Source organism: Linepithema humile, chromosome 2, assembly GCF_040581485.1.
Source record: "Linepithema humile isolate Giens D197 chromosome 2, Lhum_UNIL_v1.0, whole genome shotgun sequence".
Classification (NCBI taxonomy): Eukaryota; Metazoa; Arthropoda; class Insecta; order Hymenoptera; family Formicidae; genus Linepithema; species Linepithema humile.
Genome location: NC_090129.1, coordinates 19999039 through 20011441, shown reverse-complemented (window position 1 = coordinate 20011441; position 12403 = coordinate 19999039). Strand labels below are relative to the sequence as shown.

At 36.7% G+C, this 12403-nt stretch overlaps 1 protein-coding gene across 11 annotated transcripts in view; it reads right to left on the bottom strand.

Annotated features, from left to right (window-relative positions):
- Window positions 1-12403, bottom strand: part of sm (smooth) — a 176714-nt gene that overhangs the window by 160520 nt on the left and 3791 nt on the right. For 2 of the 11 annotated variants that reach the window (XM_067348594.1, XM_012378932.2), the window contains exon 1: window positions 7182-10807. The exons of 4 other annotated variants lie outside the window; for them this stretch is intronic. In XM_067348594.1, the coding sequence (XP_067204695.1) occupies window positions 7182-7265 (84 nt within the window). In that variant the 5' untranslated portion in view covers window positions 7266-10807. Of the gene's footprint in view, window positions 1-7181; window positions 10808-12403 lie in introns of those variants that run through there. 5 more of the 11 variants (XM_012378935.2, XM_067348599.1, XM_067348596.1 and 2 more) reach the window with 4 other exon arrangements.

The window sequence follows — 12403 nt, the reverse complement described above, 5'->3', positions numbered from 1 at the left end:
ATTTCGTATATATATAAAATTAAAAACGCCACGATATTAAAAAATAATTTTCCACGATAAAAAGTTGACTCTAAAGCAACATTTATTTTATTAATTTCGGTCACAAGAAATTATGCTACCATTGTATTTTAAAGTTAATATTTTATATAAAAGATGTTCAAAACATCTCATCTTTTTCTTAAAGAAAAAGACGTGTACTTAATATTATTATGATGATAGATATTTTCTTTACAAAGAAGAAAAGTTGAAGAAATATAAGAAAACAAGATTAAGAAATGAGGACAGTGTGGAGCGTCATTATTGGATAGCTGTGTTGTCATTATCGTCGACTTTATTAAATTATTGCGCCTGCGCTTATCAGCGCGAAGTGATAATTTAATTAATTATTAAACTGTTATGACGCAATCACTATAGATTATGAACATTGAAATATAGATAGGTTGCAATAATGGCTTCCGAAGCGGACGGATGTATTTTATCAGATTTAACGCTTATCTCATTTCACGTATGGCGTATTAAAATCTCATATTGCAGCCTGGTGTTATAAGTCATTTGCGTGCAGGGGAAGGATTTTAATAATTGCCAGTTCTCTCTCGTTTTATGTTCATTGCGAATTATGATAGTTGAGAATGCTACTGTCTTCCCCAATCATCAAAGTTGACGCATAATGTACGACTCTATATGCAAAATAGATGGCACGACGGCATATCGCATATATCGCGAGATGAGAACCGCAGTAGAGATATAATCTTGGTGAACCTGTTATCAACCTTCTTTAATCAGTTATGAAAATACCATTTCTTGAAAATTACAAAATTATGAAAAATTCTTTAATAAAAATATAATTATATAAACGGCCGAAGTTTGTATCCATTGGAATTAATTGAATAACTTCAACAAAAATCTACTTTAAGTTTTAATCATGAAAATTAACTTGTTAAATATGAAAAAATTTCAGTGAATCGCAATTCGCTGTGCACAGGAGCGTCAAATCTTTTTGTAAAAATAATACAGAAAAAAGCAAACACGTGAAATGTCCTCGCTGATTATGTGTTTCAGATACACTCACTCAACTACACGTTTCGTCCGTTTTCAGAGAGAGAGAGAGAGAGTGGACTTTAAGCTCTGTCGCCTCTCGTTATTCTCAAAATACCAGTCATCCGCGTTCAGCTTTGAGCAGGCGAGGGAAAACTCGGTGACGCAACGACGTGTCTCATTACGAACGCGGCGCACCAGCGGAAAATCGAAAAGGGGAAAAGCGAACGCCATTAGGTGCCGAATGCACGCTACGGCCTCGCCGTTCTAATTTCGCTCCAACTTCGCGGCGGCCTTAATTCCGTTTAACTCGATGCTGTAAATTTTCGCACCGTGCATACGCGTCGGCGGCGGCGTGCACGCGCCGCGTCTCGTCCCGTTCGCGAGAGGTGTTCGTGTAAACAGGCGATAACGAGATATGACGATGAGTTCACGGCTTCGCTGCACGATAATCTCCATACCGGCGTGCCGCTCGAGGCGATTTAAACACGCGCGAAAAAATGACGGTTCAGCCCGCTACTGCTAAAAATAATTCCCCGACACACTATATTTACGTTCTAGAAAAGAATTCAACTACTCTTGATTTTAAGTGAGAAATCCTCTGTGAAAACACTGCGTTAGAGCGTATTTTCAGTATAATGCTGCTAATCCTCGATGTTTCCTTCTCGTCGTATATTCTGCGTTAAAGCAATTATTCATACTCTGACTAAACAATGCTTCTTTCAAAAAATACATTAACCATAAAATTGCTCTGTTTCATAAATCAAATCGTCAGTTGTTCTTAAAAGTTCTTGAAAATCGTTTCTTCAAGCACGATATTGAAAACCAATCACGACAAAATGTACCTGTAGATTAGAAAAAAAGAATCGGGAAAATATAAATTTAATACAATCAAATGGAAGTCGCTTGAGAGATGCTGCGAGCATGCAGGGTTTCATCTTTCAAAATTCGATGCATTCCATTGCAGCGGTGGTGAAGCGTCGCCTGACGCATAAATATGTAGATAAGTATTATTCGTGGCTGGCGGCGCTTCGAAAGAGAAACGAAAACTTTCGCGGCGCAAATACAAGCATGATTCTTACGCGGCTGCGTCCATCCGAAGCGGCAAAATGTAATACTTCTTGCAAGCGGAGCAGAACTTCTCTATCTCAATGACGTAACGCGTGCACGTTCACCCGAGGAGGCGGCGACAATGGAGACGAGGTGGCGAGGGGACGGTAAGACGAGCTTTCGCGCAATCTTGAAGATCCAGGATCCGATATTGGAGCTAACGCGATTTCTCATTGCGAATCCTCGTCCAATCAGGATTCGTGATCTCGCGATACTACACGTACAACACGCAACGTGCATATCGATGTAAAAAATACGCTTTGCGGATTTTAAATCACGATATCTATAAAGTGCAATAGAAATATAAGAGTATAATATGCGATTTGCATTTTGCGATTTATTATTAATAATCGAAACGGTGAAACGGTGCTTGTATAAAAATTGTACTTAGCGCTAAAATTCAAACAATTTAAATCATTCTTCATTCTCATCGATGGTCGACGGTGAAATTAAAGTGGAAAGTATATAACACTTTTAGTAAATTGGGTTCTTTCCCATGAAACTACTTTGTAACTGCAGTTTACTGCTTTATACTTCGCACTGACTCCACCTCAGATTTCCTTACAGATGAAAATGGAAATAGCAAAAGATCGAAATTAAAACTTTTTAATGAAACCGTGCGTTATTGCAACATAATTCTATTGTGTTGGTATTTTTTATTATAATTATTGCTTCAATCTTTTGAAATAATCTTTGTTCACTTCATTCGTTGCAGAATTTATTATTGCTTGATATTACTAAAGATGGCACGAATGTTAATATAGTACAAAAACTTTTCACTTATGAAAACCTTATCAAGCTACAGAACGCGATAAGACAACATATTCAATGATAAAATGTTTCGCAAATTTGCCAGCTTTCTATCAAACTTTAAGTTATTAAATCTAAGTTAACTTTAAGTTATGGACTGCCTTGGAAATCGTAATTTCAAACTACAAAATGCTGCGCAACGACGCAAAAATAATATTATTCGCGCGGCGGACGTATCACGAAATCGATCCAATTATTCGCGGCGATACCGAAGAGCCATTGATAAAGAGTTTAAATGGTGGATTTCCAGGAGGAAAAAGCGATATTTCTCGTCGAAATAACGGAAATATCGGGATCAATTGAACGAACGATAAGCGAGCGACCACGATTTTTCGTTGCGTTGACAGTAACACCCGCCGTCAGGTGTAAATTTCTGATCGAAAAGACTTAATACATATATATAATATAGACATAAATCCAATATCGAGAGTTGCTTTTAAAAATCAACCTTTCCGTAAAATTGTCAATTTGATATGTTACTAAATATAAAAATTACAAATTCGAAAACGCTCCAATAAACTCCGTTCTTTTATAAAACTTTTATAAAATTTACTAATTTGATAAGATTTTATGCAACAGCACGTTAAATCGGCAAAAAATCTTACACCAAAGAAGACTTAGAATTTTACTATCGCACAGGATTATCTTAGTCGAACGGAAAAACAATGCTGTTTCATTATCGGAAGGTACACTATATCTCGTTAACTCTAGGCGATAATAACTTAAAACGAAGTTTGCGTTAGCTCATTAAGCGCAAGGCCATTCAATTCGCACGTGCGAGATGAGTCACGCACATTTTAATTAATCATGCATAAAATTTATTAGAAAATAATTGCAGAAAGAAATTAGTGACGATGAGAAACAAAATACGACTCGGCGGTGTAATTTTGTAAACGCTCTTCTTTAACAACTTTGGCCTCGATATTCTTTTTTAGATGCAAAACTCAGTGACTTTATGTGAAACAGCTCGCGTATATTATGCAACTTCAAGCTGGCAGATCCTATCTTCATGCATCCTATCTATTCTCGGGTCTTCTGCTTTACATATGCTAATCAAGTTTGCGAATTTAAAAAGATGCATCAGATTTGCAATGGGCGTACATATGACTCTAGCGCGTATGATGAAATCAAAAGAAGGCGATAGAATGTAGAGCATAGAAAGAAAATCGCATTTGCATTTCGCGGAAATAGTCGGACGGATGGAGGGAGTAATTCACATGCGGAAACATGTCCGTCCCGCGCGATTAAAATTCTCGGTGCCGTATCACGGTTCACGCGCCTCTATTGATTACAAGCGGACATCTGGCTCGCGTTTCACAATCTGCATGGAGAGTGCCGCGAACGTGAAAACTGCCGTGCATGTAGATCAAAATCGATCTCGATTTTAAAAGCGGTTGAATCTGGATTAAGAATGCACGAATTACGCACGCCACATCGTTCCCGAAAAAAAAGGAAAATTTAAATGTAGTATATAGAACGCGCTAACAAAAGATCGTAAAAAATCGTTATGTAACACGAAGTTAACGTTGTCCGCGGTATTTTTAGAAAACGACTGGAATAATCTCAAAATGTTCCAGAATTTATTTAAGAATAATTAATAAAATTAAATAATTAAATTTCTAGAATAATTAATTAAGGATAATTAATAGAACGGTTTTCATAATGAAGACGAAAGAGGTGTTAACAGATTTTCAGTGATCATATGCTAGGGCGTTGCGTAATGCAGTTTTTTAAGAACTGGAAGGAGAAGCGGCTCGTTAACGAAGGTGAGTGATTTTATTTCGGTGCGGTTATTTCGGGGCGCGTAAGTACCAAAATAAATGCAGCAAGACGCGTGAAAAAAATGCGTACTTCCGCCTCGAAATAGCTTGCCCGACGAATTCCACACGCGATTCGCGCAAAAGTAGGATTTTAACTCGCCTTACGCTACTTTTTTTTATTACAACACGACTCTATTATAATTCTAACAATTCCCAAAATTCCTAATCTGCATTAATAGATCGCGGCAGCATCTTGCAGTAAATGTATAAAAAAGTATAATGAATAAATTATTGTTAAATTCTTTCGTAAAATATAATGTTTATAAGATAGTCGTTCAAATACAATTATTAAAATAAAATTTAAAGATGTTTGATTTTTCGTAAAATTCTGTTCTTTAACGAAATATATATGTATACGTATATATACACACACATCGCCGTTTGTGCATCGAAATAATCCCGGTTAACGCGACCTACATCCAGACATAATACGCCCGCAAAGGATTAACTCTTTGTAATCAGAAAGACCTCTGACTGAGCAACATACCAGCGGGAGATCGGTTTAAGACCACCACAACTTCCGTAGCTGCAAATAAAACTTGATACTATGTAATATATAGCGCGTAATATTTTTAATCTATGCACAGCACAAGCTCGTATATTTCCATTTCAATATTTACAGCGGCCGCTCGAAAATTTCAATTTCTTACTTTTCCCAAGCATAACAGATAGTGTTTTTTTTTTTCGCCTTCTTGAAAACAAATACATTAAAGCTTGTTAAAGCCGGTGTACAAAGTTGGCGCTGCACTCGTTAACCGCATGATGCATCGTCTGATAATGAAAGAAATGCGAGTTGCCACGGATTGTCCTTTTTTGTGCCGGCTAACCGTGCGGGACATTCGACTAACGAAGCGAGATGAAAGCAGCGCGTTTGCGTCGCATCGAGAAAGCGGTGGGATTTGCGCTCACGTCCGAGTCATCGTTCATTTGCAATTCCGAGCTATGAGTTAGTCGAATACGGTGTTCCAGTTGAAACGAGGTGGTAGGCGGGGAATTTATTGGAGCTTCGAGACGCGCGAGATTATTTCGTAGTGAGAAATTTGTCGCTCTTCGCAGCCGACGGATGCGCTATTAATCTTACGCGACGTGTGTTATATTATTGCGATTACTTGCACTCGATGCATTGTTTTCGCAAAATTATGATCTTCGCCTTGCAGGAATAATATCCAGAAACAAACCATTGACCCAGAAAATGCACACGTGCAATACAATAATTTTGCTAGTAATATGCGCAATTCAAATACATCGAAAAATTATTAGTAACATCTCGTGCTAATTTTGTTATTCTTCATAAATTCGCGATATTAAATAACTTCTTAAAATCGAAAGTTTAATAAAGTTTTAAAATCAATCAAAAAATACAAAAAATAAAAGCATAATTTACATCGTAAAATTGTTAACAGCTCGTACTAATTTTGTGTTATGTTTTATATATTCGCGATAAATTATTTCTTAAAATTGAAGAATTTAATAAAGTTTTAAAGAGATAAAACAAAAAATAATAAATGTAGCCTTATGAAAGTTGCAAATGACGTGAAAAGTATTCAAGATAAATACGATAATTATCACTAATTGCGCCGTTTCTCCAAATAAGCACAATCTTATCATATGCGATAATGATACGGGACTATGTAACGCTCGCTGCTTTACAACCGTAGCGAATTAACATGCACAAGATTCGCGCAACCGCATGTACTCAAAGAAGTGTCCGACGGCCGCATCGTGCAGGTTAACGAGAGCAAAGCGAGGATGCGCGAGCAAAAGAGATACGCTCTGTGTACTCAGATTTCAAATATTCGCCACGGTGACGAAGCATCGGTCTTTTCGCGTGAGATATACATCATCGTCCGCCGCTCTGGAGTTACTTTGAGGCAAACGCCGCGCGTACGTAGCTGCAAGGCACCGACGCGCACGTGTGGGTACACTTGAGGTACAGATATTTCGGTCGCGACAGAGTGACATACCGAGGAGAGCTCGCGGAAAGAAAGAAGTGTCACCGAGCTTGAGGGACGGCTCGACTTCGCGCTGGCAAACTTGACCGATACCGTCCGATGATTCGTCCGCACGTAGCGATTCGTACACAGCTGCTGTTTTTAGAAATCGATACTTTTACTCGCTCGATGCTAAAAAACGACCGATAATGTAATAAATGTGGTGTCATCGGAGCAACTATATTTTTTTTGCATTCCGTACGGTAGAATGAACGAGTGACAAATGGAAGGTCGGTTTTCTTTTCTGACACGGGGATACGCAGAACGAAGGGATCTTTATATCGATATAAAGGTGAAGTGTGTTTACCCTTTTTATGATATTTGTTCTTTACGGCTGTTCCGCCGAGTAGCTTTCTCGTCTTAAGCACATAAAAGGGAAAGAGAAAAGAAACAAGACTCAATATCTGCCACTCACCGTGTTCGTAGCTGCGAAAGTATACTGCAACATCCAGCGAGAAAATCGAGATTCTAACCTCAACTGGCGAACGCAGCGGACCATTCACGGATTCTTGCTTCGAGTTCATATCAAAATTCTTTCACATTTTACACACACATACACCCACGCGCGCGCGCGCGCGCGACAGAGAGACATAACCGCGATTTCGGTGTAGATTTCTCGCGTATCGTTTTCGCAACTTTTTCACTCCCGAACACAAACTTCCGCACGTTGATATTTCGCGACTATTTTTCACACATATAATGGGCTTTTCGCGGAAACTCTTATCATGGTCGACGTTAAAATGCAAACATTTCGGAATGCACGTTCACCGTCGCAAACTTTAACCTCTAACACAGTAGTCGACTTCATGAGGGATCAAACGACGACCGACGGGAACGACCGACCGCGACGCCGCGACGTAACGTCAAGGAAGCTTTACATAAATTTCGACGAAAAACTTGGTATTGTGCTACGGGTCGTTTTTTATCCGACGAAATTTCGTATCATCGCGTCCACAGGTCGTTTATTCTCGAATTCCGCGTAATCTTAAGCGTGTATACTTTCGAATATCGTGCATCTTGATTAACGTTGCGCCGTAATTTTGTAGAAACGCGAAAGACAAAACACGACAATTGACATTCTACGCGCGAACCCATTTTTTATCCGACGAAATTTCATGCCATCGCGTCCGTGGGTTACTCATTCTCCAATGCTGCGCAATTCTAAGCGTATATATTTACGAATGTCGTACATTCCGATTAACGTTACACCGTAATTCCGCGGAAACGCGAGGGATAAAACACGACAATTAACACTTTCCGCGCGAGCCCATTTTCATCATGGCGGTCGTTTTCGCGCGGTTGTCTTCCCCTATCAACGATGATTGGTGGAAATGATCGATCGTGACGCCGCGATCGCAACTTTGAAGAAGCTGCGCATAAATTTCCACGAAATTTGCGATTCGAACCGTTTTTTATCCGACGAAATTTCGTGCCATCGTGTCCGTGGGTCGCTTATTCTCGAATGCCGCGTAATCTTAAGCGTTTATACTTACGAATATCGTGCATTCCGATTAATGTTGCGCCGTAATTCCGCGGAAACACGAGGGACAAAACACGACAATCGACACTCTATGCGCGAGCCCATTTTCATTATGGCGATCGTCTTCCCCCATCAACGATGATTGGTGGAAATGATCGATCGTGACGCCGCGATCGCAACTCTGAAGAAGCTGCGCATAAATTTCCACGAAATTTGCGATTCAAACCGTTTTTTATCCGACGAAATTTCGTGTCATCTTGTCCGTGGGTCGCTTATTCTTGAATGCCGCGTAATCCTAAGCGTATATACTTACGAATATCGTACATTCCGATTAATGTTGCGCCGTAATTCCGCGGAAACACGAGAGATAAAACACGACAATCGACACTCTACACGCGAGCCCATTTTCATTATGGTGGTCGTCTTTGCACATCTTCCTCAAAAACGATGACTGACGGAAATGATCGATCGCGCACGAAGAAATTTTGCATAAATTTTGCGCGAAAATCAAATTCCAATATGGTAAGACAGAAAACAACGAACGGCAAGAAATAGCAAAATCGATCAAGAAAGATCATCCCGCGAATCGTTTATCGAATTTCAGTCAAAAGTTGAAGATTGCGTTCGCGGATTAAATCTCATAAAAGCGAGCATGAGAAGAATTTATGTTGAAAACGCGGTTATGTTCTCGTTAGCGTCGTTATGTGTGTATAAAATGTGAAAGAACTTGAAATGTATTTGTTCTTTTCATAGCTATACGCTTTTTATGACTCAAATGAGAAAACTAACGGCAAAATTTTATTATCATGAATATATTTTCCTTTTTTCCTAAATTTTTATATGCACAGCAGTTTTATGATTATTAGCATACAAAATTCTTACAATATCAGTGTTTGTTTGAAATTGGCGTAGTATTTCATAAAAATTCATAAACTCTCTCTCTCTATTAAAAGTTTTAATTTAATTTTAATAATTCTTTAGTTTTTGATAGATAAAATAAATAATTAAAAACATTTTTATGTAATTCTATACGTATTTAAACATTTTAATAAGTATTCCATGGTTAAATAAGGATAAAATATTTATATTATATTGTTGTATTATATTGTATTAAAATATTTATATCATATAATATTAAATTGTTCTAAAAAATTATACCAATGGGTCGAAACGTTCATAAAACTTCAATAGCTTTTAAAACCTGACAAAAAATGCTAAAAATTTCTTATAAAATAAATTGAGTCACAATGTAAACCTAGCATCTTATGTTAGTTTCTTCTGAGATATTATTTTTTACTTGATAACTAGAGCTATTTTTTATCTACCAAAACGAATAAAATTATTAGAAATAAAACATGAATTCTCTGAATAATCTGTAATGTATTTTCAAAAAATAATACGCCAACTTTAAACGCAATATTTGAACAAATAGCTCAAATGACTACAATATTAAAATATTATTTTTAGTTTGCAGAGAAATTCAAGTGTAAATTATTCGAGAATACGCATCTCTGTCAATTCAAACTCTTTTTCAAGTTTTTTTCATATATGAATCTTCAGCTGCGAAAGCCCTAAATGTATTTTCCGTCGCATATTTTGTATGCGACGGATGGGTAAAATGATACGGCGCAGACAGCTGGAAAAGTTGCAACTATATGCGCGAAACGCAACTCCCGCCGAATGACATTCCCTGCAAAAGCCGGCGAAGCCGTGCGAACGAACAGATTCGTTTCAGAGAAATATCGTGACTACCCGCTACACTTGTCACAGCACATGGGAAATTTATGCTTCCGTCATACTTTGGCGAAGTGGTTTTAGTAGAGAAAAAGTTGGATTAATCGAGAGCACGCGATAAGGTCAACTATCTGTTAATAACATGACATGCGTGCAAAGACGCAGTTTTCTATTCAATATGCTGTAATTTCTATTTAATCAATTTTTGAATATAAATTTTTAAATAAAAATATAAGTTTAATTGCATTTAAATAAAAATATATGTTTAATTGCATTTTTACAACTATTCAGCTAAAGAAATATCAAATAAGTAATAAAAAAAAAAAACAACGAAAAAAAATATCAAAACAAGTATTTTCATAAAAAACATTGTATTTTAATTATTCAATAAATCGTTTTTACTACACAATTTATGAAGAAAAACATTGTATAAAAAATGTGAGACGAATCATAAGAATTTGGAATATTAATATTTCAGGTCGGGTCAAAAATTAAAATGGTGCATAACACGCAACGAGTTCAAACAACAGAATCGATTTGCCACCCGGAAAGTTTGCATCAAAGTTCAAGCTTCAAGCAAGTAAATTTGCCTTCGCGATCCACTTTCGTCCGATTGTGCTAACACTGCGAGTTTCCGTGCGTCCCGCAACGACTGATCGACGTTAAATCTTCTCCCGTGCACGCGAAGGAAGAAGGATATCACAGTAAATATTTATTCACCACTCTTTTTTCGGGTGGATGTGAGAATATCGAAATATGAAGAATTCATCGAGCTGGCGTCGCAATGTTGAAACGAAAAACATTTTTGGAAATAAATGTCCACAGAGTAAAATCAACGTTTAACAGAAGTTCAGCAAAATGCATTTGGCTAATAAAATTTAAAAAATTTTAAACATAACTAATAGATAATCTCTTCTAGCGATTTATACCTACATGTCGCTATTTTCTTCTAATAAATTATTTCTCCTATTTTTCTAACTATGTTTAATAAATTATTCAAGTAGGAATATTTATGAGACGCCAACTTATACGTCGAGCAGATTGTAACTCCGAACGATAGCAAGTAAGATAAAATATTAATAAGCAGGGCAGACAATGACACCGAGATATATTCGTATCTATAATTCCGAGACCTGAACATTACTAACAGAGTGCGATTTAATTCAGTCGTTTTGCAAACCAATTTTAAACGGCTAAAAGCTTATTGTAACGATTATTGACCCAATTATACATCGTTAGATTGTTAATGATTATTCAATTACATTTCTATTTCTTAATGTAATGGGATTGTGGAAGTGGTTTATTCCTACGAAAGACTATTAGGATTTTTATGATGATAGAGCAATTTTGCTTATTAATCATAAATGACTTTCTTTAATCAAGTTCTTGATATCAGAATATTGGAAATGAGACAATAATGATCTTTTTGTTAAGCGCCAGGAATTAGAAAGTTATAAATAGAGCAATAATGATTTCTTTTTAAATTAGAAACGAGATTATTTTAACGATGCGTCACGACGCATAACAACATACGATGTATACTGTTCTAGCATTATTCGCAATGTACACGTAAGATATTACATACATTCTTACATCACTCGCGTCTTCCCAGCGTAGTAACTGAGAAGGCCGTAATAGTCATCATGGCAATGACCTTGCCTGCTAGCAGCGTAAGTTTGCAGGCACCAAAGCCATCGATTAACAATCAAGACGTCGATAACGACGTATTAAACTACGTCAGCAAAGAATATCCCATCTTCTATACTACAGACTGACAATGAGTCACACTTTCGAATTGCCGATATTTAAACTCAATTTAGACGAGACAGAAGTTTCATTAGAAATAACTATTCACTAGGAAAAATGTATTTTGTAAATTCTAATATTAAATTGAAGGAATAGTTAGTATATTGTCTCAACTTAGAATTATATAGAAGAATATTAATAGATTTACAAAAAGTATAAGAAAGAGATTAGGCAAGAGTTTAATAGAAAATGCACCAAATAGATCTGTGTGGATTTATAGATCTATGTTGATTCCACTGGGTATACAAGGAAGTTAGCAGTCTAATACATTTATGCAAGTACGTGGCCTTCCCTGGATACTCAGCCTTTATGTATAAAGTTAGATCATGGCGAAACTATGCATTATCTTAAGCTTCCATAAGCGCTTCAGTTTGTACAATAAACTGCATAATAGTATTCTAATTTACAATCTGCATTGCTCTCAGACATATCTTCCTTTACGACAAAATGCAAAACTGATAAAAATAGACTTGTCTAATCGAACAAATTTTGTTAAATACTGATCATCAATGAATACAATAAACGTTATTTTGAAAATACTATTTCATTATTATTCGATTATATTGTATATTTATTATTAATATTTTTTATTGATCGTATTTTATAACGCTTTAACA